A 27,774-nucleotide genomic window follows, 5' to 3' on the forward strand; every position below is an offset into this window, starting at 1 on the left:
TTCAGTGATAGTTAGGCTGTACATAGATCATATTAGGTGACCGTACATGCTACTGCAGTACCATATTGCATATTACAGCGTAAACATATTTATTAAAATAACTAGAACATATACAGATAAGCGGTTGGCCACAGAAATACCATTATCACCAGTTATTGAATGAATCTGACCAACTGCCTAAAACCAGAATTCTTGATTAATTTTACATCTAAGCGTTGAGGTTTGAGTAATTCTCCATATTAAACGTTGACTGCCACTTGCGTATGCATTTATAGTCTAAGACACGTAATAGTTTGTCATAGCGTAACACAAGACTAAACCTTTTTAATCATTATAAATAATGTATATACATCAATTATACATTTAACCGTTTGTCTGGCACCCAATCACCTTACAAGTTTAAGCTAAGCCACTCCCCCATTGGTTCAGACCTTTGGTTCTTTGCACAAAAATATACTTATTTATTTCCTCTGTTTTATCAGAGAAGAGTTTTAACGACAGCACTAAGGCATGTTGGGAAGTTCCAAAGCTCTAAGTTACATTAGTCGTACGTCTTTTGAAATCAGATCTTTTTATTGATAGTTTGACTTCATTTTCTTCTGGTTTGACGAGAGAGGATGGTGCGGTATGCATTCGTGCCAACTTACGATTCCGTTCCGAGATCTTAAGACTCATAGACTGATTTGGATTACGATAAATAACGCTGTCTTGAGCTCTTTTTATTACCTGCAAAATAATTCATGTTTGCAGTAGCATAAACATCAATGGGCTTTAATATAATATTATTTCTAAACAATTTTTAAAATTTTGCAATTTCTAACAAAATCAAACTTTGAGTTAAATCTGATAAACAATAAACCTAAAATAACTAGTAAGCTGAGCCCCAACTGTGAGTATAATTGAGCTAGTCATGTGACTTCCGCTACTTGTCTCGCTGCTGGACATGATATTTTTAAACAGACATGAAGAGCTCCCCTTCTCCAATGATAGAACTCTTGCTAGGTTATCTGTTAGTTAAATATAACTTAAGAAAATATATGTAGATAGTACAGATTTGTAAGAAGATAATACTAGTACTTTAAAAGAAGTGTTACCATTTATAATTTAAATGAACCCCACAACCGCCTCTTTAGACTAAATATATATCTATGATGAGGGACTGACAACTCCTCATTTTTGCCAATACTCAATGTGTTTTCAATTAATTTAGGTAAACCATGTTTTAGTATGACACCTAACAAAACTATACACACACCACATCATCACATTGTTTTTATGATACAGTCATACCTCGACATATGAGCCTAATGCATTCTGAGTACTCTCATATGTTAACGAGCTATTGTCAACCATCGTATTGCTTTTAATAGTAATAGCCAAACAGACTGTTGCATATTCTATGTGTTTCAACTTCTTTACTGTGAAATAACAATAAAGTCTGTTTGATGTAGAATGATGTATTTTAACAACAGTTTTAGCAGATCTCTTACACAAATTTTCGAATTCTATATGTTGAACAATGTTTATGCTAGCTATATGCTACTGATACGCTGCAAAATTGCTGCTTTTGTACAGAATGTATATTAAGTTTTACCTGCTTATAGGGTATATTACAAATTAAACAACCTTTGGACTGTATATGTATTGCCTTTACAATGCTGTAAGCCTACCCACCACTAACACCCCTTACATACTCTTTAGTTTATATATTTTGTCTAAGGACCTTACACAGCCTTAATTTCATTTCTATCTATATTATTATTCATAGTTTATCCAGTAACCACTCTTTGTCTACAAACTTAGATATTAACTTCTTTACCAGCACCACATACAAACCCTAAATAAGAACTCAGTGTGTGAATGACAGGATATATTCTCTTAGCATAATACATTGTACAAAGCACAATTAAACATGCGCAGGCGGAAACTGGCCAATCATTTATCGGTCTTCTCATCATCCATACAGCCTTATATGTCAGCTGTGTCAAAGGTTCCTTCATCCTCTCTTTAAACCGAGTCATGCTAGAATGGCCTCAGCCGAGCTGGGCCAAGTAGATCTGAGTCAGCTCGGCTTGGCGCTGACTCACACGCAGAGCTGGCCGGGGGCAATCACTCGTACACCTCCACCTCCACTTCATCAAACTCTGGTGGTTTGAGATCCAGCTGATAGAAAACTCACAACCTTTTGTACTGAATGTTTAAACTAAGCTGTTTTTGTAATATCAGTTTATACCAAGTTTGCACAAACCTAGTGAACAGCAAAAATACAACTTTGTTGCATTAAGAGTTATTTACTCTTTTCAATAGCAAAATAAAAAGAGGACAACTCTTAATTTTAAAACTGTTAGCAGCTACATGTACATGTAAATTTTTTTATGTTCATTATGTATTAGTTCACTGAGTTGTCATCTAAAGTTACTAGGAAAGTGATTGATAAGCTGATCATGAATTTTTGTCATGTTTTACAGTTCAACTGCGAATAAAGCTATTCTATTTTCCTTATAGATTTACCACTGAGTTACACTGTTCTTGAAATGTTTGATCATGCAGCTCTGATTGATTTAAACTAATTCATCTCACAGTCACTTTTTAATATGTCAGCACAACTTTAACTATATCTTAGATAACTCTCGTTATCAACTCATTAACAAACGCAAGCAAAGATTCACTTTAGTCAGTTTTTCCAATACCATAATATAAAGGTGCTGTTTTTTTAAGTTAATGAAGTTTTTACTCTATGTGCACAAACGTGGGTGATATCAGAAATGATAATCTCAAAAAATTGCTATTAAGCAGCTTTAGTTATAAATACTGCTGTTAGGACAGCAAAGGTCACAAGTTGAAATTCTTTGGTGCTGAGGTAAACTTTTATTTGACAGTTTTAAAACATGTGTTTTTTAGTGAAAAACTAAAACATTCATGTTGTCGATATGATTCACAAAAGCTAGATAGAGCACTAAAAATGAAAGCTTGAGTTGCATACAGAGTAAATAAAATTTGTATTGTTATCATGTAGCCAATGAAATTTAAAATTTGTTTAAGCTAACCTATCAGGAGCATACAATACTCTAAACATTCTTTTAGAAAGGCCTTGAAGCTAAGTAATTCTCGGTGAATGCTACTGGCATACCGGTTTAAGTTATAATATAATGACAGCTGGTTTATGTTTACACGCGTTGTAACCTCTTATTGAGTTTTAAAAAGGCGCCCTCTTGTAAGTCAATACATGGCAAAGAGGAAACAACTCTAAAAATGTAATTCAACATATCTGTAAGCATTAGATGATGACAACAATGCTTCTGTAATAAAATCAGAATTAGAGTGTAAGCTAGGGCAATGGTTGGTTTGTCCATTTACCACAATCTTAAGTTAGTTCATGGTAATGAGAACAAAGATCCCATTGGACAAGCTCCTATGAGATAAAATATTTTCCAAAATAACTTTTATTAGGTAAACCATACCTTTATATTTTCCAGCCCTTTCGGTGAATTTTTATATGGAGTATATCTGTTTGGCAGCTGGAGATGAAAGGCACTCCACTCTTTGTAGAAAAGAAAACAGGCGAATGCCCAACAGCCCAGCAAACAAACGATCAGAATGAGATCGACTATCTGTCCAAGCACCATCGTGTGAAATATGTCTTCTGGAACTGCCAGGTAACATAAAGCAATGTAAATATGTATTTAGTTCATATCCTACTTGTTTAAAGGTTGACTTACAATAAAATTCACATTTCAGTTATTTGGTATCAAAAGATTCACTACGTCTTACTCTGTTGTGTTGTAGGTGCACAATATGTGGAAATGTGATTACAAGCTCTTAAAAGCTCATAACAAACAGTTAATTGCAGCCATCAGGAAAACGCCGTAGATTGGAATCCCTTTCCAAAACGGCTAAAAAGGGACGTAGTTGAACATGATGGCTTCTGTTTACACTTTTATGCAACATCATTCGTCGAAATATTTTCACAAATATACTCAATATATACTATATATATAATAGTATATAGTAATACTATTATATATACATATAGTGTATAATAACTAGTAATTATATAGAATAATATATATAATACAATATATGTAATACTCATATATATTCAATAAAACCATGTCTATTGTCCTTATGCGTCTATTTCATCATCATTGTAATGCTGTCACTTTGAGCACTGATAATTCAAAACCTACTGTAAAAACTAGTTCAATTTTTTAACCTTAGCTCGAAGGAGTGCATATCATCCTCTGATAAACATGAGAAACCTGTTAGTCATCTGTGATAGTCGAAAATACTGCAGAAATTGTTCGAACCATTTGACAGGAAGTAAATGGGTCACATGATCAGATTACAACTAGATGATTAGACCAGGCTAAAATGAAACTGTAAAGTAGCAAGCATCTATATTTGATAAGGGCTTTTCGGTAGAGCCCAAAGTGTTATCATAAACTAGTGATACGAGTCATTTCATATTGAACCTTTTATTGGCCTTTAATTTCACGTCATAACATCACATGTCAAAACAATAACCCCGTCGAGTTCAGTACGTCATCGAGATAAAGAGATTCCAAAATACGGCGTTTTTCGCGATGGCTGCGATTAACTGTTTGTTTTTGAGCTTTTAGGAGCTTGTAATCACATTTCCACATGTTCTGCACCTACAACACAGCGGAGTAAGACATGGTGAACATTTTGATACCAAATAACTGTAATGTGAATTTTTTTGCAAGTCAATCTTTAAACCTTTTTACTTGTAGTACAGTTTAGATAAGCAGACCATTCTGCCAAGATACAATGCTGCCAAGATACAATGCTGCCAAGATACAATGCTGCCAAGATACAATGCTGCCAAGATACAATGCTGCCAAGATACAATTTGGGATGGTTTCTGACTTGGGTAGGAATTTTTTTGCTTTGTTAAAAAATTGTGCGCTTATCATGGCAACAAAAATTTAACGTTCCAGCTCTCCTCATTAATTTATACGCTATAAACCAATGTCAAAATTTAAAAAGTTTACAATTCATTTTTTTGAAAACATGTCTTTTGTGAATTCTAAATGCCTTTCAGTTCCTTTTTGTGCAAAAGTGGACCGAAATGCACTTAACAATCAACTTATGGTGTAATTGGCCATTGTTGGAGCAAAGTAGGCCAATCAAAAATAGCGCAATTAGATTCCACAGGCTTTATTGGTCTGGAACATTTTGTAAAAACAAACAGCCCATGGCTTCATGCTAAAAGCATACATGTATGTCCAGCTTTGTCCTTGTTTCTAGCAATATAACAATCCCTACACAAGTCATGTTTTGCTAGACATCATCACATTAATCTTCTCAGACCCAGCCAGGGCTTGCATGACTGGCTGACTGTTTGCTCTAAGAACGTCATAGAAGATTGATAAGACATCAGGTGCTCTAGTGGGTTTGCTGAATCAAACAAGTATTAATATGGATTGTACGTAATTTTAAAGCTATTTCAGTCGTGTCTGAAGATCTAGAAATAAAACAGTCCTCAGGGCATTATAAAACTTGAAGACGAAAATAGCCATAACAACATTGCCTAGGTTATAACAGACAGTCTAACCCACTAGATTACAACGGCCCTGTCATAAATGATAACATTTAGCTTGGTCTAAGTTAAGAGTTTGTCCAAGCCTAAAGTTTAGAACTCTGAGGTATCAGATAGCATTGCTGTAGACAGAGGGATGTTTTGTTGAAATGAATTCTGAACATTCAAAGCGCTTAAAAATATATTTATTAGCAGCTATCCAAACTTTAGAATTTTGATTCTTTTTAAATTTCTTAGTTTATCAAATATGGATAAGCAGTGAAATATCGATACACAGTCAAATATCGATACACAGTGAAATATCGATACACAGTCAAATATCGATACGCAGTCAAATACCGATACGATGTCAAATATCGATAAGCAGCCAAATATTGACACGCAGTCAAATATCGATATGCAGTCAAATATCGATACGCAGTCAAATATCGATACACAGTCAAATAATGATATGCAGCCAAATATCGATACGCAGTCAAGTACCGATACGAAGTCAAATATCGATAAGCAGCCAAATATTGACACGCAGTCAAATATCGATATGCCGTCAAATATCGATACGCAGTCAAATATCGATACACAGTCAAATAATGATATGCAGCCAAATATCGATACGCAGTCAAATACTGATACGCAGTCAAATAACGATACACAGTCAAATATCAATACGAAGTCAAATAACGATACACAGTCAAATATCGATACGAAGTCAAATAACGATACGCAGTCGAATATCGATACGCAGTCAAATATCGATACGCAGTCAAATATTGATACACAGTCAAATATCGATACGCAGTCAAATATCGATACACAGTCAAATATCGATATGCAGTCAAATAACGATACACAGTCAAATAAGGATACGCTGTCAAATAACGATACGCAGTCAAATACCGATACGCAGTCAAATATCGATACGTGGTCAAATATCGATACGCAGTCAAATATGAATACACAGTCAAATACCGATACGCAGTCAAATATCGATACGCAGTCAAATATCGATACGCAGTCAAATATCGATACGCAGTCAAATAACGATACGCAGTCAAATAACGATACGCAGTCAAATAACGATACGCAGTCAAATATCGATACGCAGTCAAATATCGATATATGAATTTAACTTTTCTCGAGCTTTGTGTGTTACAACTGCCATATGTTAAATAAAATTTTTGCTTGAGAACCAACTATAATACGTTTAATTTGCTCTACAGCTGACACACCTGCAATAGGCCTTTATAAGTCACTACAGCTAATTAAACACAACGATAAATAATTACATGACACAAAAGAGATGTACAATAATAAGAAGCTCACCATAAAGAGAAGCCGACAAAAATAGTTATTTTAATAATTATTGGCAAAAATTATTTATATGGTTTTATTATTATTTATAAAAAGAAATCTGATAACATTTTGTGTTTAACTCTTTCTCTGCTTTATACGCATTTTTGTAAATTTCTCAGCAATTGCTTTATAACATTCTTTTATTATTTGTACAAAACATGACCAACGATCTCCAGTATTTTTATGGTATTGCAGTGTTGTCGGAAGATTTCTCTATAAAATCAGCCTAAATTTGCGAAGCAATTTTAAATCTTTGTTTGAGAATTCCAAACTCCAAAACTAACATATTTTCTTTCTGACGTTCAAACCATTTAGTGTTATTATGACTTATGTAAGTACCTCTCGAGATAGAAAACATATAATTACTTATGTTGATGAGATTATAGCCGATTCAGAACTAAATAAATGCTCAGATAATGAAAGTGACAGCACTGACTCTGATAGTGGCAAAAGTAAAACTTTTGTAAGAATAACGAACATTGTACAGAATCGTTATAACTTCGTAGCGATCGTAGTTTTACATAGATTTAATAATGTTATGATATAGATACATGGAAATTTTTGCATAGCTATGTTTGTTAACATGTTGGCAGCATAAAATATGTTACAAAAAGGTTTTAGATAGGGTTTTGAAATTGAAAAACATTGTATACATATCATGCAGCAAAATTGGCAACTTTTAGTAATTTTTTAGTAATTTGGACATGGATGGCAGTGAAAGGGTTAAATGATATATGTATGATATGCATTACATTGTATTTTCACAGTCAAAATGCTGAACAAATTAAGTTGTTTTAATTTTAACAGAAGAGTTAAAAATCTACTTGTCTCTGATCAGTAGAACCAAAAATTCACAGTAGAACCAAACTTTGAGCTACCTTAATTTTATTCAAGTAATTTCTAAAATTTACTGTTAACTCTCTTCTACTAATTATCGTTGTCCAATTAGGTTTGAGCAAAACTTGATTAGGTCAGCAGATGAAAAGAAAGCTCACCAGGCTCTGTCTGAAATTGTATCTTGTTGCTGCGAGTTATATCATGGTCCTCGTAGAAGTGGCTCATTATCCAGGCCTGGTAGGAGACAGATGGCTTTAGGTCCTTCAAACAAGCAGTTTTATTGATAGAACAAAGCTAAAAGTGCATGTAAGTTTAACCGAGGATTCCTAAATTGTGGCTAAGAGAATGTCTAGATTCTTTGTCTATATGTGACATCGAGTTTTCAATTGTATAACCCTGAGAGGTGTAAAAAGAATTGTGGTAGCTTTTGTAAAGACTTGGGTATATAATAGTATGAGAGAACTGCCTATGATGTTCGGCTCCTTATCACACACCTCTCATAATTGTAGAAGAATTGTGGTAGTTTATGATGATTGATGTAGATGATGGTGACAATAACTGAATTTTTCAAGTCTCAATAGGAGTGTGCAAGTATGGATATGCCTCTCGATGTATTCTTAAAAACTTTTCCTAAATGCTTTTGTCAATAGTTTGCAAACAATGATAACTGATGTATTGTCGTATAACAAACGTGCACTGTGAGTAAAAACATAGCCGTAATAACTATAATTTTTACTATAATAAGAGTCATGCCGGCCCATCTTTCTGTTGGACACCACGCTAAGAGCGTCAGGAAAAAAGATTGCACCATACAGGAATTAAACTGGGATATTCTTGTTGCCAGCTGGCACACTACCAACTTTCCCACTCGACTTCCTTGCTGCAATGCGGAGTAATTGTGCAATTATTTGCTACACATGACGATCTCTCATGGCGCATGGGATTACCAGAGTACTACTAATAATAGCACCAGCCAAAACGTAACTTTAAACTTGACGAATTTATGCCGATATTTTCGTATATGTGAGAACTACTTAATTAGATATTGCTCTATAACATTAGCATGTTATTTAGTGAAGAAATACAGAACAGAATAGCAAACTTCGATCTCTAACTTTTCTAACTTTGACCCCCCTAATAAAATTCATGTTTTGTGTGCTGGTAACTAACGTAAAGACAACAACAAAACTGATTTTTATAAGACCTGCTGCCTGTTTATATAAGGTATGCTGTCAGTGTGATTTGTTGATATGATGTTTTATGTTTTTCAGCGGTTGGTTCAGAATTCTGTTAAAATATATTCGCAGGTTATTGGCTGTATTCAACTTTGCACCTATATGTTCTATCACTGCTTATTTCTTGTTAACTTTTCTCTGTTGAAATTAAAAAACTATAAATCCTCTGCTTTTGCTGATTAATTTATTTTCAATATTTTTACTATTATTATATTAAACATGTTCATTTGTTTTTTAATCAACATAGTTACTATCAACCAGAAAAACATAATTATTTATTAAATTCCGTGACTTTTCAAACATTTTAATCTATATACAAAGTACCTTAAAATTTTTTGTAATGATATTCATGTCTACCCAAAACCCCTGTTGGAGGTTGAGAAAAAGATTCCATCATCTGGGATTTGAACCCACAACAATGGGCTTCACTGCCCAACATACTACCACCTGCACCATGCCGGCAGGTTATCATGGTACAGACAATTATTTTGGGTTTTTTGGCATACCTGACGGTCTCCCACAACAAACCAAACTGCCAAAATACTGCATAGTATTGGTAAGTGAAATTAACTTTTTTTATCATTTTTTATGTTTTAAAAAGATTTGAAAGTGTTGTTAACTGATGCTGAGACGCTTGCATTGATCCATTTTTAAGAATGGCTACCACTGGCCTTGTTCAACCTTGCCAGCTGAAAATAACTAATTAGTGTTGCAGTGCTGTCAGATTTCTTATCAATTCCTCCTGAGAATGTCATACTTGCAAAAGCCTGAGATTACATTAGACACAGAATAACAGTAGCTAACTAATATCCGCTGCTACAGCTGCCAAATTCATACAATCTGATTGGTTACTGTGTCAGCAGAATTAGCCAATACGTAAAAAAGGATCTTTTGCCCAAGTATTTACCTTTCTACCTTGTACATAAAGTAGACGTTTTTAAGCATGACTTAGCTGAGCTGATTTGGAGTTATCTTCAATGTGGAAAAACAAATTTAGACCAACATTCAGACAAGACAACTCCTAAAGTAGTAGCAAAGATGTTTTGGCACTTCAAATTTCATACTATACAACTCAGAACAAAACTATAAAAAGAGAGAATTTAGACTGTAAAAGCTAAAAAACGACCCGTGTAAACTATATACAAACCTACTTTATAATAATTCACAAGTGCATCACTTAACCAATCAAGTTTAGACAATGCTGGAGACACAATACAGTTCAATACGCCAGCGACAATTGTTCAATTGAATGACAGAAAATTTTAAAATGCTTCTTTTAACATCAAACTTTTTAGGACCTATATCATCTACATAATAGATTTCGCAAGCCAGCACATTGTGCTTGGTTGATTTTTGTAAGGGTAACGTTGTTACTGGAGTAATGATGTAGCTATGCAAATACACAAGCTGCACAAATGTTGTACAAGCTGCACATGTAGCTGCACAAATGTTGTTGTAATCATAAATTGTTGAAGATCTGTATTATATGATATGCTGATGGTTCTTTGACAGAAATAAGATAGAATCAAGTAAAGATGGCTTCCCTTGATCGATGCCGATTTTCATTGGTTAATTTATTTGTTAATGTGATCAGTCATTCAATTTCGTCAGTTTGAGCTTGCCAATAGGTGAAATCTGCAGCTAAAGTACTCACACCTAATTGAGAGCTAGAGTTAAGACCAAGAGCTAATTGACCATTATCATAATGGTGTTCAAAGATTTGTCAGATAGCCTATTGCTCTCTCCTTCATTACTCCTTGCATCAAAACTCACTCAACAGTGTGAAATGTTTACATACGTCATGCAACACTAAGATAATTTCCAAGTGGGATATAGGGTTTTCAAACGAATTATTGGCTAATTATTAACAGTTGCAACTATGTACAGACGCAAAACTAGAAGTCTTTTTAGAGTTGGTATTGCTCATTAAATTAAACTTGCTGATTTTTCTCTGTGAGTCTGCATTTATAATTGGTGGTCTGATGTGCTGTGAGAGATAGTCAGGTGTACCGAAAAAGCAAGGACAATAAGCGTAATGATTTTAAAGGAAGGAATGTGAAGGATTGGTGCAGTGGTTAATGCGTCAGTCTACCAATCAAATTGTTATGGGTTCAAATCCTGTAAGATGCAATCTGTTTTCAACATCTAGCTGTGAACAGGTGTATGAGCATGGCTCTTATTACAGTAAAAATTTATTGAGTCTTGGATGTGTGCCTGATTATGCTAGAATAATGAATAAAACATGCAACTTTCAAACATCTGGCTGGTAGTTCAATCTTTCCACAGCAGCTGTGTCTGTGATGTCCTAAGACTCTTTGCCATCTGGTCCAGAGACATTTGACCAAATTAAGGCAAGGGAGCCCTCCTTGCATACTGCCTCTAATGATGTAAGTAGATAACCCTCAGCAATCATAAATAAACCAGGTTTTCTAAACTGGTCCTCTTTTTTACTAGTTGATAAAGCACCAAGTAACAATAAGGCCCTGATTTGCTAACTTCAGTTGCTACGCGCAGGTCAGTTTGTGAGAGGTAAATACAATATAATGGTTGCAAATATTTGTAAAACACTTGCACACCCATTTTGTAAATTTGTTTCCTTAAAATCATGTTACCTGAGAGGAAGCGTAACTAGTATTGAACAAGAATCTTTGCCCTTTCATGCGAACCGCTCATTTCCTCTAACGCGCTGTTTATTTTCCGGTTTGCCAAGAGTATTGATTTGCGAGACAATTTGCAAGAGTGTGACTCTTGCTGGGTAGCGTCTCAAGTGGCAATTAACTAGCTGTATCGTGATATATGCTTGCACTAAAATGTATTATGAGAGCTTGGCAGCAGCTCTGCACAACCCTTGTCTTTGCTGTAGAATACTGCTAACTAGAATTCTGCCCAACGTAGTATATTCAACTCCTTTCCATTGCAATGCTCAGAAGGGAACATTAAATAACTTCTTAGCCAATCAAAGTAGAAGCAGCGGCATTGTGTTATGGCTGTCAATAGCGAGGTTAAGCTGCAGGATATGAAATGTGAGCATAGACTATGACATAGATATGGGTAGGTTATATAGACATGGGTGAGATGGACAAAGCTAACTTGTAAAATGTTCCCCATAGAATTGGACTACGATGTGGTAATCAGTTGGACTGAGCTACTAATAACTATTTGGGTTAGTTACGATACATTAGGGCTATATCTATGGATACTTGTAATTAGTGCTATATCTATGGATACTAGTAACTATGGCTATACCTATGGATACTAGTAATTAAGGATATATCTATGGATATCAGTAACTAAGGCTATATCTACGGTTGTTAGTAACTGGTGCTTCAGCTAATCAAGATGCGATATACATATCATTAAAAATGCCTACTCATGACATAAAAAAAGTATTTTAACGCATGGGTTAAAACTTTAGCTAACTCTAGATTTTATATATAGTTTGGTGTAAACTATATATAAACAATGTTTATAATAGTTGTATATAGTTTGGTGTAAACTATATATAAACATTGTCTATAATATTTTACTGGTGCATCATTCAACCAGCCAAGTTTAGTTGTAGCTGGAGACCAAAAATATTCAAATATGCCAGTAACATTTGTTAAGCTAAATTACAGAAACTTTTAAAATACTATTATTTTAATATAGTTTTTTTTGCATTTACATCTTCTGAACATTAGATTTGTGCACTTTTAGCCCTGAGCCTTGACTTGACACGAGAGACAATAAGTTTCCAAGAGTTCCTTCTAACAAGAAAAGCATTGAAGTTTGCTGAGTCCTTAATATTCAAGCATATGGAACTAGCCAGACAGGTTAACTAACCTTCATGACTTTTCAAGTACTCCTGTTAACCGAGTACTAGTTTTTACCACAAGCTATTCATAAGTCAATTCACCTGGATTTAGAATGCTTGACTCGCTACTTTGAAAAGATCTGAGAAGATTGCCATTGAAATTGTGAATACAACCAGCTATTGCACCCACGCTCAAACCTGACTAGACATTCCATTATTGGAAACCAATCAATGCGTCTGTCATAAATCAAATTTAGCTTACATACTATATGAATGTACTACACCAATGAATATGAGCTTTATTGATATTCTAGGCTCCATGGGTGCATATTTTTCAAGATAGCATAGCAGACAGATTTTTTATAGATAAACAATCAGAGTGATTGATCTGACAATGTGATTCCATTCAAGTTTGTTTAGAAAGTATGGTTAGTTTTTAATTAAACCTGAAACAAAAAAAATTAAATGGTATTACGATTATGACCAAAGTAATGGTAAAAATTTAACTTTTCTTTTTTAGTTGAGTTGGAATATTTATTTTCAATGTGTGGAGTAACTTTTATGCAAACTGCTCATTTTGCTTGCGCATCTCAAACTCACGATAAACTTTTTTTTCGTTAGCTGGAAATGATATTAATAGTGTTATCCTAGTAATCCAGTTGGGGCACTATTTTTTGTAGCATTCACACTTTGAAGGGAGAGAATATCATGTTATATTATGATATTTGTCATATTATGTCATGATATAACATGACAAATCATGACCATGTATATCATGATATAAATCATGTTTGTGGAAAGTAGTTGATTCAAGTATTGCTACTATTGCTAATTCAAAGTGCTTCTGATGTTTTTCAAGTATTTTTAGAAACACTTGGGTTTTACATATTTTTAGTGCAACACTAATGTTTCTAAACACTTTGGTTTTAGTGTTTTTAAAGCATACTAGTTTTCTATAATGCCTTATTCTGCTTTTTAGATTTTAGGTTTTCCAATTTTGAAAACATGGAAAAAAAGTTAAAATAGTCCACCACAATATCTTCAATAATCAAAATGGTGGTACCACGCGTGTCAACTGGCAGGATTTTAATCATCAATATTTTGAGTTGTACTGCCATAAATCCTACACAAAAGGTCTCATTAAAATATTGACAAATGTATGTTTCTATCTAAACCTTATGAGAGGGCTGACTCCTAATAAGGATCGGTCAATTTGTGACAGCGTTGTTTTTTCAACAAAGTCCTTGAACAAGTCATTATCCCAGATTAATTAGAGTGTAATCCTATGCAAGACCTTCAGCCTGTGCTACTATAGCTGCCCTGTGCACAGTCAGCCACTGTCATTATCACATATCCTTGTTACATGGTCTGTTCATGAACAATCTAAACATCAGATCATTCCATAAAACTAGTGAAATCTTTATGGAATAGAGTTGTTTATGTAATTAGCAATAAATCTGCTCATAACTGTAATTTATGTGAGTTTCAGGCCAGTACATTTTACACTGATTTTTGTATAAACTTTTGCAAAAGTTAGGGCAGCGTTGTTATTCCTGCAGTTTGTTACACGCGATGCACTATATACAGATAAATTAGAATAGTCAACGTCTTGTGTCGAGCCTAGCAGTAAAATGCATGTCAGAGTGCTGCTTAAGTGTTCTGAAAAATAAAAATATTTTTAGCTATATGAGCAAGTTTTCCCCAAGCAATTAAATACTTTGTTTAAACTTTTGGTACCTTGTTCTACCCGCACATTTATATACTCAGCCCTCAAACTGAATAAAGTTTTAACCTTTGATTCTGAGTTTGACAGCAAAAATATGTTGCATGCTTATCAAGTGTTTGAAAGAGCGAATCTTGAATTTACAGATAGGTGAGTGAATCTATCTTTTTTAAAAAGATCCTTTTTTTCTTTTTTGTCAAAGGATGATCCTTCATTGGATCACTCTGTAAAAAATTGTAAAACAAGTATTATTTTGTTGATTTGCGAATATTTTATATATTGAAAGGCTGGTCCCTGGGACATAAAAACGCCATGACTGGTCAAGTATTTCACAGAAAAAAGAAAAAAAAGTTTATAAATAGATGTGAGATGATACAAGTAGAGAATAAATAGATGTGGGACTATACAAGTAAAGAATAGATAGATGTGGGACTATACAAGTAGAGAATAGATTGATTTGGAACTATACAAGTAAAGAATAAATAGATGTGGGACTATACAAGTAAAGAATAGATAGATGTGGGACTATACAAGTAGAGAATAGATTGATTTGGAACTATACAAGTAAAGAATAGATAGATGTGGGACTATACAAGTAGAGAATAGATTGATTTGGAACTATACAAGTAAAGAATAGATAGATGTGGGACTATACAAGTAAAGAATAGATAGATGTGGGACTATACAAGTAGAGAATAGATTGATTTGGAACTATACAAGTAAAGAATAGATAGATGTGGGACTATACAAGTAAAGAATAGATTGATTTGGAACTATACAAGTAAAGAATAGATAGATGTGGGACTATACAAGTAAAGAATAGATAGATGTGGGACTATACAAGTAGAGAATAGATTGATTTGGAACTATACAAGTAAAGAATAGATAGATGTGGGACTATACAAGTAGAGAATAGATTGATGTGGGAATATACAAGTAAAGAATAGATAGATGTGGGACTATACAAGTAGAGAATAGATTGATTTTGAACTATACTAGTAAAGAATAGATAGATGTGGGACTATACAAGTAAAGAATAGATTGATTTGGAACTATACAAGTAAAGAATAGATAGATGTGGAACTATACAAGTAAAGAATAGATAGATGTGGGACTATACAAGTAGAGAATAGATTGATTTGGAACTATACAAGTAAAGAATAGATAGATGTGGGACTATACAAGTAGAGAATAGATTGATGTGGGAATATACTAGTAAAGAATAGATAGGTGTGGGACTAAAAAAGTAGAGAATAGATAGGTGTGGGACTATACAAGTAGAGAACAAATAGATGTGGGCTATACAAGTAGAGAATAGATAAATGTGGGAGTATACAAATAGAAAAGAGATGGATATGGGACAATACAAGTAGAGAATAGATAGATGTGGGACTATACAAGTAGAGAAGAGATAGATATGGGACTATTCAAGTAGAGAAGAGATAGATATGGGACTATACAAGTAGAGAAGAGATAGATGTGGGACTATACAAGTAGAGAAAAGATAGATGTGGGACCGTACAAGTAGAGAATAGATAGATGTGGGACTATACAAGTAGAGAAGAGATAGATATGGGACTATTCAAGTAGAGAAGAGATAGATATGGGACTATACAAGTAGAGAATAGATAAATGTGGTACTATACAAGTAGAGAATAGATAAATGTGGGACTATACAAGTAGAGAATAGATAAATGTGGGACTATACAAGTAGAGAATAGATAAATGTGGGACTAAACAAGTAGAGAATAGATGGATTTGGAACTATACAAGTAAAGAATAAATAGATGTGGGACTATACAAGTAAAGAATAGATAGATGTGGGACTATACAAGTAGAGAATAGATTGATTTGGAACTATACAAGTAAAGAATAGATAGATGTGGGACTATACAAGTAGAGAATAGATTGATGTGGGACTATACAAGTAAAGAATAGATAGATGTGGGACTATACAAGTAAAGAATAGATAGATGTGGGACTATACAAGTAGAGAATAGATTGATTTGAAACTATACAAGTAGAGAATAGATTGATTTGGAACTATACAAGTAAAGAATAGATAGATGTGGGACTATACAAGTAAAGAATAGATAGATGTGGGACTATACAAGTAGAGAATAGATTGATTTGGAACTATACAAGTAAAGAATAGATAGATGTGGGACTATACAAGTAAAGAATAGATAGATGTGGGACTATACAAGTAGAGAATAGATTGATTTGGAACTATACAAGTAAAGAATAAATAGATGTGGGACTATACAAGTAAAGAATAGATAGATGTGGGACTATACAAGTAGAGAATAGATTGATTTGGAACTATACAAGTAAAGAATAGATAGATGTGGGACTATACAAGTAGAGAATAGATTGATGTGGGACTATACAAGTAAAGAATAGATAGATGTGGGACTATACAAGTAAAGAATAGATAGATGTGGGACTATACAAGTAGAGAATAGATTGATTTGGAACTATACAAGTAGAGAATAGATTGATTTGGAACTATACAAGTAAAGAATAGATAGATGTGGGACTATACAAGTAGAGAATAGATTGATTTGGAACTATACAAGTAAAGAATAGATAGATGTGGGACTATACAAGTAAAGAATAGATAGATGTGGGACTATACAAGTAGAGAATAGATTGATTTGGAACTATACAAGTAAAGAATAGATAGATGTGGGACTATACAAGTAGAGAATAGATTGATGTGGGACTATACAAGTAAAGAATAGATAGATGTGGGACTATACAAGTAAAGAATAGATAGATGTGGGACTATACAAGTAGAGAATAGATTGATTTTGAACTATACTAGTAAAGAATAGATAGATGTGGGACTATACAAGTAAAGAATAGATTGATTTGGAACTATACAAGTAAAGAATAGATAGATGTGGGACTATACAAGTAAAGAATAGATAGATGTGGGACTATACAAGTAGAGAATAGATTGATTTGGAACTATACAAGTAAAGAATAGATAGATGTGGGACTATACAAGTAGAGAATAGATTGATGTGGGACTATACAAGTAAAGAATAGATAGATGTGGGACTATACAAGTAAAGAATAGATAGATGTGGGACTATACAAGTAGAGAATAGATTGATTTGAAACTATACAAGTAGAGAATAGATTGATTTTGAACTATACTAGTAAAGAATAGATAGATGTGGGACTATACAAGTAAAGAATAGATTGATTTGGAACTATACAAGTAAAGAATAGATAGATGTGGGACTATACAAGTAAAGAATAGATAGATGTGGGACTATACAAGTAGAGAATAGATTGATTTGCAACTATACAAGTAAAGAATAGATAGATGTGGGACTATACAAGTAGAGAATAGATTGATGTGGGACTATACAAGTAAAGAATAGATGGATGTGGGACTATACAAGTAAAGAATAGATAGATGTGGGACTATACAAGTAGAGAATAGATTGATTTGGAACTATACAAGTAAAGAATAAATAGATGTGGGACTATACAAGTAAAGAATAGATAGATGTGGGACTATACAAGTAGAGAATAGATTGATGTGGGACTATACAAGTAAAGAATAGATAGATGTGGGACTATACAAGTAAAGAATAGATTGATTTGGAACTATACAAGTAAAGAATAGATAGATGTGGGACTATACAAGTAAAGAATAGATAGATGTGGGACTATACAAGTAGAGAATAGATTGATTTGGAACTATACAAGTAAAGAATAGATAGATGTGGGACTATACAAGTAAAGAATAGATTGATTTGGAACTATACAAGTAAAGAATAGATAGATGTGGGACTATACAAGTAAAGAATAGATAGATGTGGGACTATACAAGTAGAGAATAGATTGATTTGGAACTATACAAGTAAAGAATAGATAGATGTGGGACTATACAAGTAGAGAATAGATTGATTTTGAACTATACTAGTAAAGAATAGATAGATGTGGGACTATACAAGTAAAGAATAGATTGATTTGAAACTATACAAGTAAAGAATAGATAGATGTGGGACTATACAAGTAGAGAATAGATTGATTTGGAACTATACAAGTAAAGAATAAATAGATGTGGGACTATACAAGTAAAGAATAGATAGATGTGGGACTATACAAGTAGAGAATAGATTGATGTGGGACTATACAAGTAAAGAATAGATAGATGTGGGACTATACAAGTAAAGAATAGATTGATTTGGAACTATACAAGTAAAGAATAGATAGATGTGGGACTATACAAGTAAAGAATAGATAGATGTGGGACTATACAAGTAAAGAATAGATTGATTTGGAACTATACAAGTAAAGAATAGATAGATGTGGGACTATACAAGTAAAGAATAGATAGATGTGGGACTATACAAGTAGAGAATAGATTGATTTGGAACTATACAAGTAAAGAATAGATAGATGTGGGACTATACAAGTAGAGAATAGATTGATGTGGGAATATACAAGTAAAGAATAGATAGATGTGGGACTATACAAGTAGAGAATAGATTGATTTAGAACTATACAAGTAAAGAATAGATAGATGTGGGACTATACAAGTAGAGAATAGATTGATGTGGGACTATACAAGTAAAGAATAGATAGATGTGGGACCATACAAGTAAAGAATAGATAGATGTGGGACTATACAAGTAGAGAATAGATTGATTTGAAACTATACAAGTAGAGAATAGATTGATTTTGAACTATACAAGTAAAGAATAGATAGATGTGGGACTATACAAGTAAAGAATAGATAGATGTGGGACTATAAAAGTAGAGAATAGATTGATTTGGAACTATACAAGTAAAGAATAGATGGATGTGGGACTATACAAGTAAAGAATAGATAGATGTGGGACTATACAAGTAGAGAATAGATAGATGTGGGACTATAAAAGTAGAGAATAGATTGATTTGGAACTATACAAGTAAAGAATAGATGGATGTGGGACTATACAAGTAAAGAATAGATAGATGTGGGACTATACAAGTAGAGAATAGATTGATTTGGAACTATACAAGTAAAGAATAAATAGATGTGGGACTATACAAGTAAAGAATAGATAGATGTGGGACTATACAAGTAGAGAATAGATTGATTTGGAACTATACAAGTAAAGAATAGATAGATGTGGAACTATACAAGTAGAGAAGAGATAGATATGAGACTATACAAGTAGATAAAAGATATATGTGGGACTATACAAGTAGAGAATAGATAGATGTGGGACTATACAAGTAAAGAATAGATAGATGTGGGACTATACAAGTAGAGAATAGATAAATGTGGGAGTATACAAGTAGAGAATAGATAAATGTGGGACTATCCAAGTAGAGAATAAATAGATATGGGACTATACAAGTAGAGAATAGATAGATGTGGGACTATACAAGTAGAGAAGAGATAGATGTGAGACTAAACAAATAGGTAACAAACCCAGAATGTGTAAGCTGTGCAGTCCTTATCAATAATGACTGTTCGGTTGTAGCCAAATGTGGAGTTGATAGGACCACAGTGTAATTCATAGTATGATGTAGAACTGACATTGTTTGACCAGCTAAATGTAGCCGTGTACCATGATACGCTTGTCACTTCTATATTGGTATCTCCCAAGACAACTGCAATCACAGAAGACATACCCAAAAATGTTTACGCTAATGAGATTTGAAAACAATGGCCCAAAGGACAGGATATACTATCTTATGCTGTCTACCCTATGTAATATGGATGTTTGTAAAAAAGAATGGCTTTTAGTTAGTCTGATACAAATAGAAACATGGTCTCATAGCCATCAAACAAAAGTTTCTGATGCCAGAATCTTTGCTTAAAGGAGCCGTGGAAGTAACCTATGCTGAAAAACTTGAAACCGAATGGCTCCAACCTTACTCAATTTGGTTCAGCCAATCACAACTAAAACCCACATTTGATTGGACAGTTTAGACCGAAAGTCTTAGTGCTTTTTATACTACTGGTTTGTTCTCTAAAATAGGAATTGCGTAGACAATAAAGCAAGAATTTTCTGATGTCTGATTCTGTAAGTGGGAAAAACAACAAAACGGTAACCCAAAAGCTTGCATCTAAACATTTGATCATGCTAAATGTAGCTCAATCAGGCACAACTGAAAATTGTGGTGGATTGGCTAGCTGATGCAGTTGTCACATTATTTTTCTCTACTCGTTCATTCTTGCTGTTTAATCCACTCGAACCAAAATCTATTATTAAAAACATTTTTGAGACGTGCACAGCTTTTAGCGAGTTTGATTCAAGTGTTTATTTTTTGTGAATGTAATTTTTTACTTTGTTTTTTTTGTTGTCAATATTCTTCCACTGAGGGTATCATTGCTTCAGTCCTTACAAATTTTCATTGCTTTTGCATTATTGCAATAGCAGGCAAATCAGCAAAGTTTAATATTATGTCATGATACCATTATGACTTCTGTTTTTGTGTTACAATAGTAGTTATTTTAAATGTGCCAATTTTCATGCAATCACAAAATTGTATACAAGCAAGTAATGATGTGACTGCAATATTGCCCATTATGCGGTTCAAACCCACATCTTCCAGCTTAATAGACTGACGCACTGACCAACTGAGCTAATCGGGCACCTTCTAAAGCCACATAGTAATTGTGCCAATCAGACAATATATATTGTTTGGAGACAGAAAAAGCGAGCAGACAGTTGGATAATGACTAATAATGATCATCATCAGTGAAAAGAGTTTTGTAGTTTTTTTATTAAAGATGTGCTCGGTGCAGTGGTTGGGTGAGTGATAAAAACTTACAGTGTAAAATCATTTAGTTCACACTAATTATTTTTTAATAATTGAATTTATATACATGTAAGTTTTTATTATTTTTAATTTTTACAAACTTTTTACTTTCACTTACAAAATTGCAGTGTTCCAAAAGGTTTTAAATACCATATGTTGAAAATTATTTTATATATCGACACAATTGTTCGCTCAATTCTACATTGTGGAAAGAAACCTATATTCCAGCCTGGCTGTGATTCGACCCGGTTGAGAACCTACGCACTTCACTTATTGGCATCAACTCTAGAAACGCTGACGTCAACAAGTTTTAGAAAAAAGCATGTTAAATATATCTAAGAACAAAACCATGATAGCATATACAAGTGCCAAACACGAGCATTGCTACTGTGATTAAGGGAGTGAGTTCTTATAAAGCAATGGAAAAATATTAGCTCCGCCCCCATTCACTGCTCGGCTGGTCGGTGTCCAGCTAGTAACGATGACGACATCCACCATAAATATATATTGAAAGTTTTGTATGTAGAGGGGATCGTTCGTAAGTCGAGGCTCGGTTGTATTTCGACTTCATTAGGCATTCTTCCATTTTTTCTTTCCAAAAAAGACGGAGAAAGATTAGTAGAATTTGATGACTCCCTTTGACTTCCCTATTCTTCTCTTAGTTTTGCGCTGCTGACACGCGCCAGGGTCGCTGTTGACCAATCCAGGGCTGCTGTCTCTAATGAGAGTGATATTCATGCCAGCATACTTCAGTAGCTTGAAGTACTTGTTATAGCTAAGCACATGACATGGTAGTGTTGATTTGTTAAAACCGAGAAAAAACCTGCATTATTTACCAAACCTTTGCATAGAGGGTTTCAATTGGCTTATAAGCAAACTTCAATTAAATTATGAAGCAACGGAATTCTATCATAATTTAATGAATTGTAGATATGACATTTGGGAACAAGTAGTTGACATCATATTGGACCTTACATGAATTGTCTAAACATCTCAAATCTTGCACAAAATCATTATTCATTCACAAGTATCGTGAAGTTCCTACGAGTTCCTTGTTAAAAGTTTTAATGAGTTTTAAAAAATGTGATGCGAAAGTTATGGGCAGTAACGTAGGTTTTAGCATACGACTTTTGAAGTTTCTCAAAATATAACAGCTTGGTAATTGAAAAAGATGCTGTTAGAATTTGCAACTAATAACTGAAGCAACATACAAATATATAACCCAAGTTTGGTAATATTGTACCTAGTTACAGTAAGTTATGCTACCCATTTCTATCACCATGTTTGGCTCATTTTATGCATTGCGAAGTCTACCCTATCATTACTTGTGCTTTGCAAAACATTGAGTGTTTTCAAGCAGCAAATCGACACACTAAGCCTTTAGTCAGCAGAGCATATTTATTTCAGCACAAATACATGTAAATACATGAATTCAAATGTGTGTGCAACGAATGGCAACCATGCAGATAGCCTGAACTTGTTCCGCTGATATGATGGTGTTTTCCTTCTTTTATACAACCTTTTACAACTCTTTGTTAATTTTCCCCACTTTTCTATTTATTTATCGCTCGGACTCGTAATTGATTACTCCGCCATCTGAGCCTGCTCATTGATGATCGAGCCTTCTTTGATGGCAAAAAGGCTCAGTCCGGTGACCAGAGATTCGGTTCTTACGGCTCTGATCACGCCGCTCTGTAGCAACAGTATGTTGTATTTTGTGTAGTCAGGTATTACTTATTTTTTATTAGAATATAATACATAAGCTATTTCTAAATATTTTTATTTCACGCACTAATTTGATAAAACAAGGCTAGGGTGTTGGATGCAACAGGTACCACAATGCATTTCAGCCTAACCTGCTGTGTTATTATGATATTTATGAGAACTTGATTGCCCTTTATAGATTTTTTTTTTTTAGTTATGGTATAAAATAATGTGAAAATGTCTACACAAGCCTCTTTCACTTTTAGAAAAGATTATAAAAAAAAGAGATTACTTGTAGCAAAAAAATTAGCAGAAATGTGGCAGAAAAATGAGGAATTCAAACGATTTACTTTTTGAATAGCGTTTTGGTTGGATTATGGCTGGAAGCTAAGGTCAGATTATATTTTGATATGAGCACTGCTATAAGCTATTGTGTAGGCAACTCTAAGATGCTTAGTAGACACCGTTTAAACCTTAGATCAAGAAAAGCAAAACAGTGTTTCGTGCTTGCTACACTCCAATATCCAAAAGTTTTCGTGTTACACTTCCGTTAACTTAATTCTTACGGTTTCAATGTGATAAACTCAATCAATCAAACCAGCCTTCGTATAAAAGCATTTATGATTTAGCAAATACATGTATATTGGTAAAAAACACAGTCATAAGCTGTTATCTTATCGTAAATACTGCTAATAATTAATCTTTCAATGTAGATTTTGTTGAAAAAATAGCAATTTACAATATTGACAATTATCAAAAAGCAGATGGCAGGGTCCAAAAGTAAAGTGAATGGCTGACAAACAGCAACCAAATTTGTGAAAGTAAAGAGTTTTTTCTTACACTAGTTGAAATTAAACAATAATGGAGCTAAATATAAATGCACTGTTTGAAAATCCTGCGATCCACGCCACTGACCTTGACACAGTACAGTCTCTGACATTAGTATGACCGTAGTTATTACATCGGTGTTAGTCAACGTATAAAATGATATATCCGTGAGCTGATTTAAACGAGTTGATTTTCTGATGTGCCGTTGGCAGCTGACCAATGCTGCAACTTTGCATTCTAGCAAGGACGATCTAGAAAAATATTGATCTAATTTTGCCTAATGGGCCGTGGGCTAAGTGATTGGGTTTTTTGAAGTTTTACCGAAAGGCAATGAGTTGACTATAGGATTACATGATTATGTTGGTATTATGAAGGGCAACAGTAACCGTAGATCTTTTTGAAGAGCCTTTCATCTCACGTTGATTGCCATTAATTAATGTAAGCTAATTTATCAGGCTGCCGCTGCCGCGTGCATTTCAATTCTCACTCCTTCCTATCCAACAGCTAGTGTAATAGATTATCTACACATATATGCATCAGATTGAGGCATGTAGACACCAGCTGCCTGCTTATCATGGCAGGAATGCTGACGGGCTGAAATGATGTTCGATGTCTGCATAGCAAGACAGGCTTCAACAGGTTTGTCTCCACAATTGCTTCATGGCCACTTCTAAGTACACAAGATAGCAGATCTCTTGCTCACCACAAATTAGGCAAATCTTTCATAGCCACTATTAAATTTTTATTCAAACTTTGTGAATGACAATGAATTATGCTTATTGCAAAAGCTAAGCGCTCAAAGGTGATAAACTTTATTTTTTTTATTGCTATAGCGTAGCGCTATTTTGACTATATATTTCATGAGCCGAAAATCTGTTGTCTTAATCGTGTTTATAATTAGAAGCTAGCATGTGGTCATAGAAAACCAGTCTAATAGCGATCACGTACACCAATTTTCTATCTTACATGGAGCCACCCACCTGCAGTACACTCATTGAAAAAATATCTCACTTGACTCACTCATTGGCACATGAAGCTAACTCGCCAACCCCCTCCCTGCGCCATCACCAATTAGTCTATTTAACTGCGTGGAAAGGTTTCTGCACCTTTGCAATTTATTATCACTTTGCTGTCTATAAACAGGAATACTCCTTAAGTTAATCACTGCTTTGGTTAGTTAATAGAACTTACATAATTGTTACTTATAAAATAACTTATAACTTACTAAATAATAACATTAACAGCAAAACTAATAAAAATAATATATTGTTATAATTAGTTACTATAGTCAACTTATTTGACTAAACTCAGAGTTGATGTCTTGAAAACATAGCAAAAGATCTTCAGCTTTTAACTCTTTCGCTACTGCGCTAAATTCGCTATCCTGACCAAATTAATTCAAACGAATTTTCGAAAATCCGATATACCGCTAGTATTTATGCAATATCTCGAGAATCAATGTAGATATTGTTTTGCTATAAAATGCATCTTATTCAAAACCAAAATTTCTATAAGATAAATACAAAATATTTTAATGAATCCCATTCTTGCAAAATTTCTGACGTTTCCTTTGCATTGAACAAACGAGAAGAATTTCTTATTGCCATTTGGGTAGCGGTCTGGTTTTATCGTTTTAAAACATTAGTAGAAATGAAATTGCTTAGCAAAAAGATTTTTGATGAGTTGTACGTGATTGGCAACAAAAGCGTTTCATTGGAGACAAATTTTGATTAGTCTAGCTAATTTATAGGCTTAGCAATGAAAAGAAAAGTGAAACTCTATTGATTAGCCAATACATCGGCTTGCGGTCTGTACTTCTATTACCACGATTGGCGATACATCCGCTCACGGTAGCGAAAGAGTACTGAAATGAGCATTATAATGTTAAAATTTAAAAATTGATTGTTACTCAGAGAAATTAAATTTTTCTGTTCGATTTTTGTGGTTGATGAGCCTCCGTTATAAACAAGCACAAAAATAACTTTTTATTGAAAATTTACTAAATTATTGATTTTCAAGGGCAGGAGCCATGCTATCAACTGTATTGTCTTCTTGTCTCAGCTATTGATTTCGTCGTGTCAGAGTTATTAGCTCTTTAAGATCCAAGACACATTATTTTGTTCGCTGATCTTCAAGTTATGCTAGCATTGCTACATACAATGTAGGTCTACTACAGGCCTTATCTACCAGCATATACATACACTGTAGGTATTGTGTCTGGTAAGGTGTTTATACCAGGAGGATTTGCGGGAGTTGCTTCCACGCCGCCAATAAAGTCAATTTGGTGTAAAACGCAAATCGGTTGTAAAAACTGCTTTGCCTCTGTCACCGACACAAAATCAGTGAAATGCTGCATACTATATTTGTTCGTTTATGATGGCCATCACTGAGAGAGTACAAAAAATTGACCCATCAGATCTCATGATAGCGCCAAAAATACAAGCTTAAAAATGGCGGTGTATCCTGTTCTCCCAGATGATTGGTTAAAATAGCATTAAAATTGATAAATACTGAGCGACTAATTACTGAGTCACAGCCATGATTTTTTTGTCTGGAAACACAAATCCGAATAATTGGTCCTGTTCCTGTTATATTCCTAGATTGTTACTATTATTACTGATTAATATACTATATTCTATTATATATATATATATACTATACTAGAACTACTATAAGAATTAGCACGCATATGGTATGTAGCACTGACGTGACTTCCTTGTGCGTTCATGGTGATGGTGATAAACAGTCAAAATGGAATGGCTATCGATGTTATATTTCATTGGCTAAAAGGTGACAAATATTTTATTGTCAGAATTTGAGTTGGTATAAAGTCTTGCCAGTCTTGTGAAAACTTATTTCAAACCATAAACAGACGAGACGCTTTTCCAACTCTCTCAGAGGAAACACAATTCCCACACATCGTCCTGGTGTAAACACACCTTTAGCCTTTCCAAACTATAGTCAAACCTGTGATAACCCCTCCAGCTGTATAAGCGTTTGAGTAAATAATCATAAATGCTGTGCAGACTTGCACAAAGTTCTTGACTCCAAGATTTTGGTTCGATCTACCAAGACTTTGATTGCTTATTAGTATAGGAGACAAGCAGCATTGTTTCCTATGAAAAGACTCTATGACTCTGTCAGCATTTCCTTATTCCTCTTACCAACAACTAAAGCCAATAGATACATATGATAGTATGTATCGCAGTACGCCACGATTGCCTTCTTGGTGATTATCTGTAGACCATGTAAGCGTGAATGCAGTAATTATATTATCACACGAGGCAATACGGATATGTCAAGGAATATTTCTAGCTGTCAAACTTTCCTTACATTTCGCAGCATATCCAAAATGGTCTATGCGGCGTTCACCACTTTGGTGATTGGTGATTGGCTGTCACTGATTGCTTAATCTATATTTCCCTTCAGGATAGTTGCTGCGGGAGTGGTATTTCATCGTTTCGATGTGAACACAATGCCGCAGACTAATCGCTGATGTAAACATAGATGAATTTGTGATAGTCTGAACTGTGTTATTGCAGACAATCACTGATGTATTGTGGGATTACTACCAATATACTATGATACAGTGTAAACCAGTTTTTAGTTCTAGGCCTACTAAAATATACTGCGCATCAAATTCTTATTTCTGAGACATTGTGATGCATATGTATTACGAGATTGCAAGTTTGTAAAGATGAAATCCAAGTCTAATTTTGCTTTTATGTAACCTCAAGCGTTCACAAACTCTAAATGACTCAGAAGCCTTCTTACACTCACCATTGTTATAGAGTTTAGCAGTGTGTCTAGCTAGTTTTCGAGGTATGCTGCCGAAATGTCTGTGCTCGTTTAACGCTGTCATGAGAGCTGCTAGCGGAGTGCCTGACAAAGAATATCCCTCTTTGATTTTCTCCTCAAAGACCTCAAAATGTCAGTTCACTATTTGCGTCTCAGCGACTCA

At 34.1% G+C, this 27,774-nt stretch overlaps 1 protein-coding gene across 1 annotated transcript; it reads right to left on the bottom strand.

Annotated features, from left to right (window-relative positions):
• On the bottom strand, positions 1-27,774 carry LOC137408628 (uncharacterized). Its single transcript, XM_068095219.1, has 5 exons — positions 27,594-27,774; positions 19,945-20,126; positions 7,909-8,011; positions 3,462-3,649; positions 1-726 (listed from the first exon to the last, which is right to left on the bottom strand). The coding sequence occupies exons 1-5, from the start codon at positions 27,673-27,675 to the stop codon at positions 532-534; spliced, it is 750 nt and encodes a 249-aa protein (XP_067951320.1). The 5' UTR covers positions 27,676-27,774; the 3' UTR covers positions 1-531.

The sequence above is a fragment of the Watersipora subatra genome, chromosome 11, assembly GCF_963576615.1.
Source record: "Watersipora subatra chromosome 11, tzWatSuba1.1, whole genome shotgun sequence".
Lineage (NCBI taxonomy): Eukaryota > Metazoa > Bryozoa > Gymnolaemata > Cheilostomatida > Watersiporidae > Watersipora > Watersipora subatra.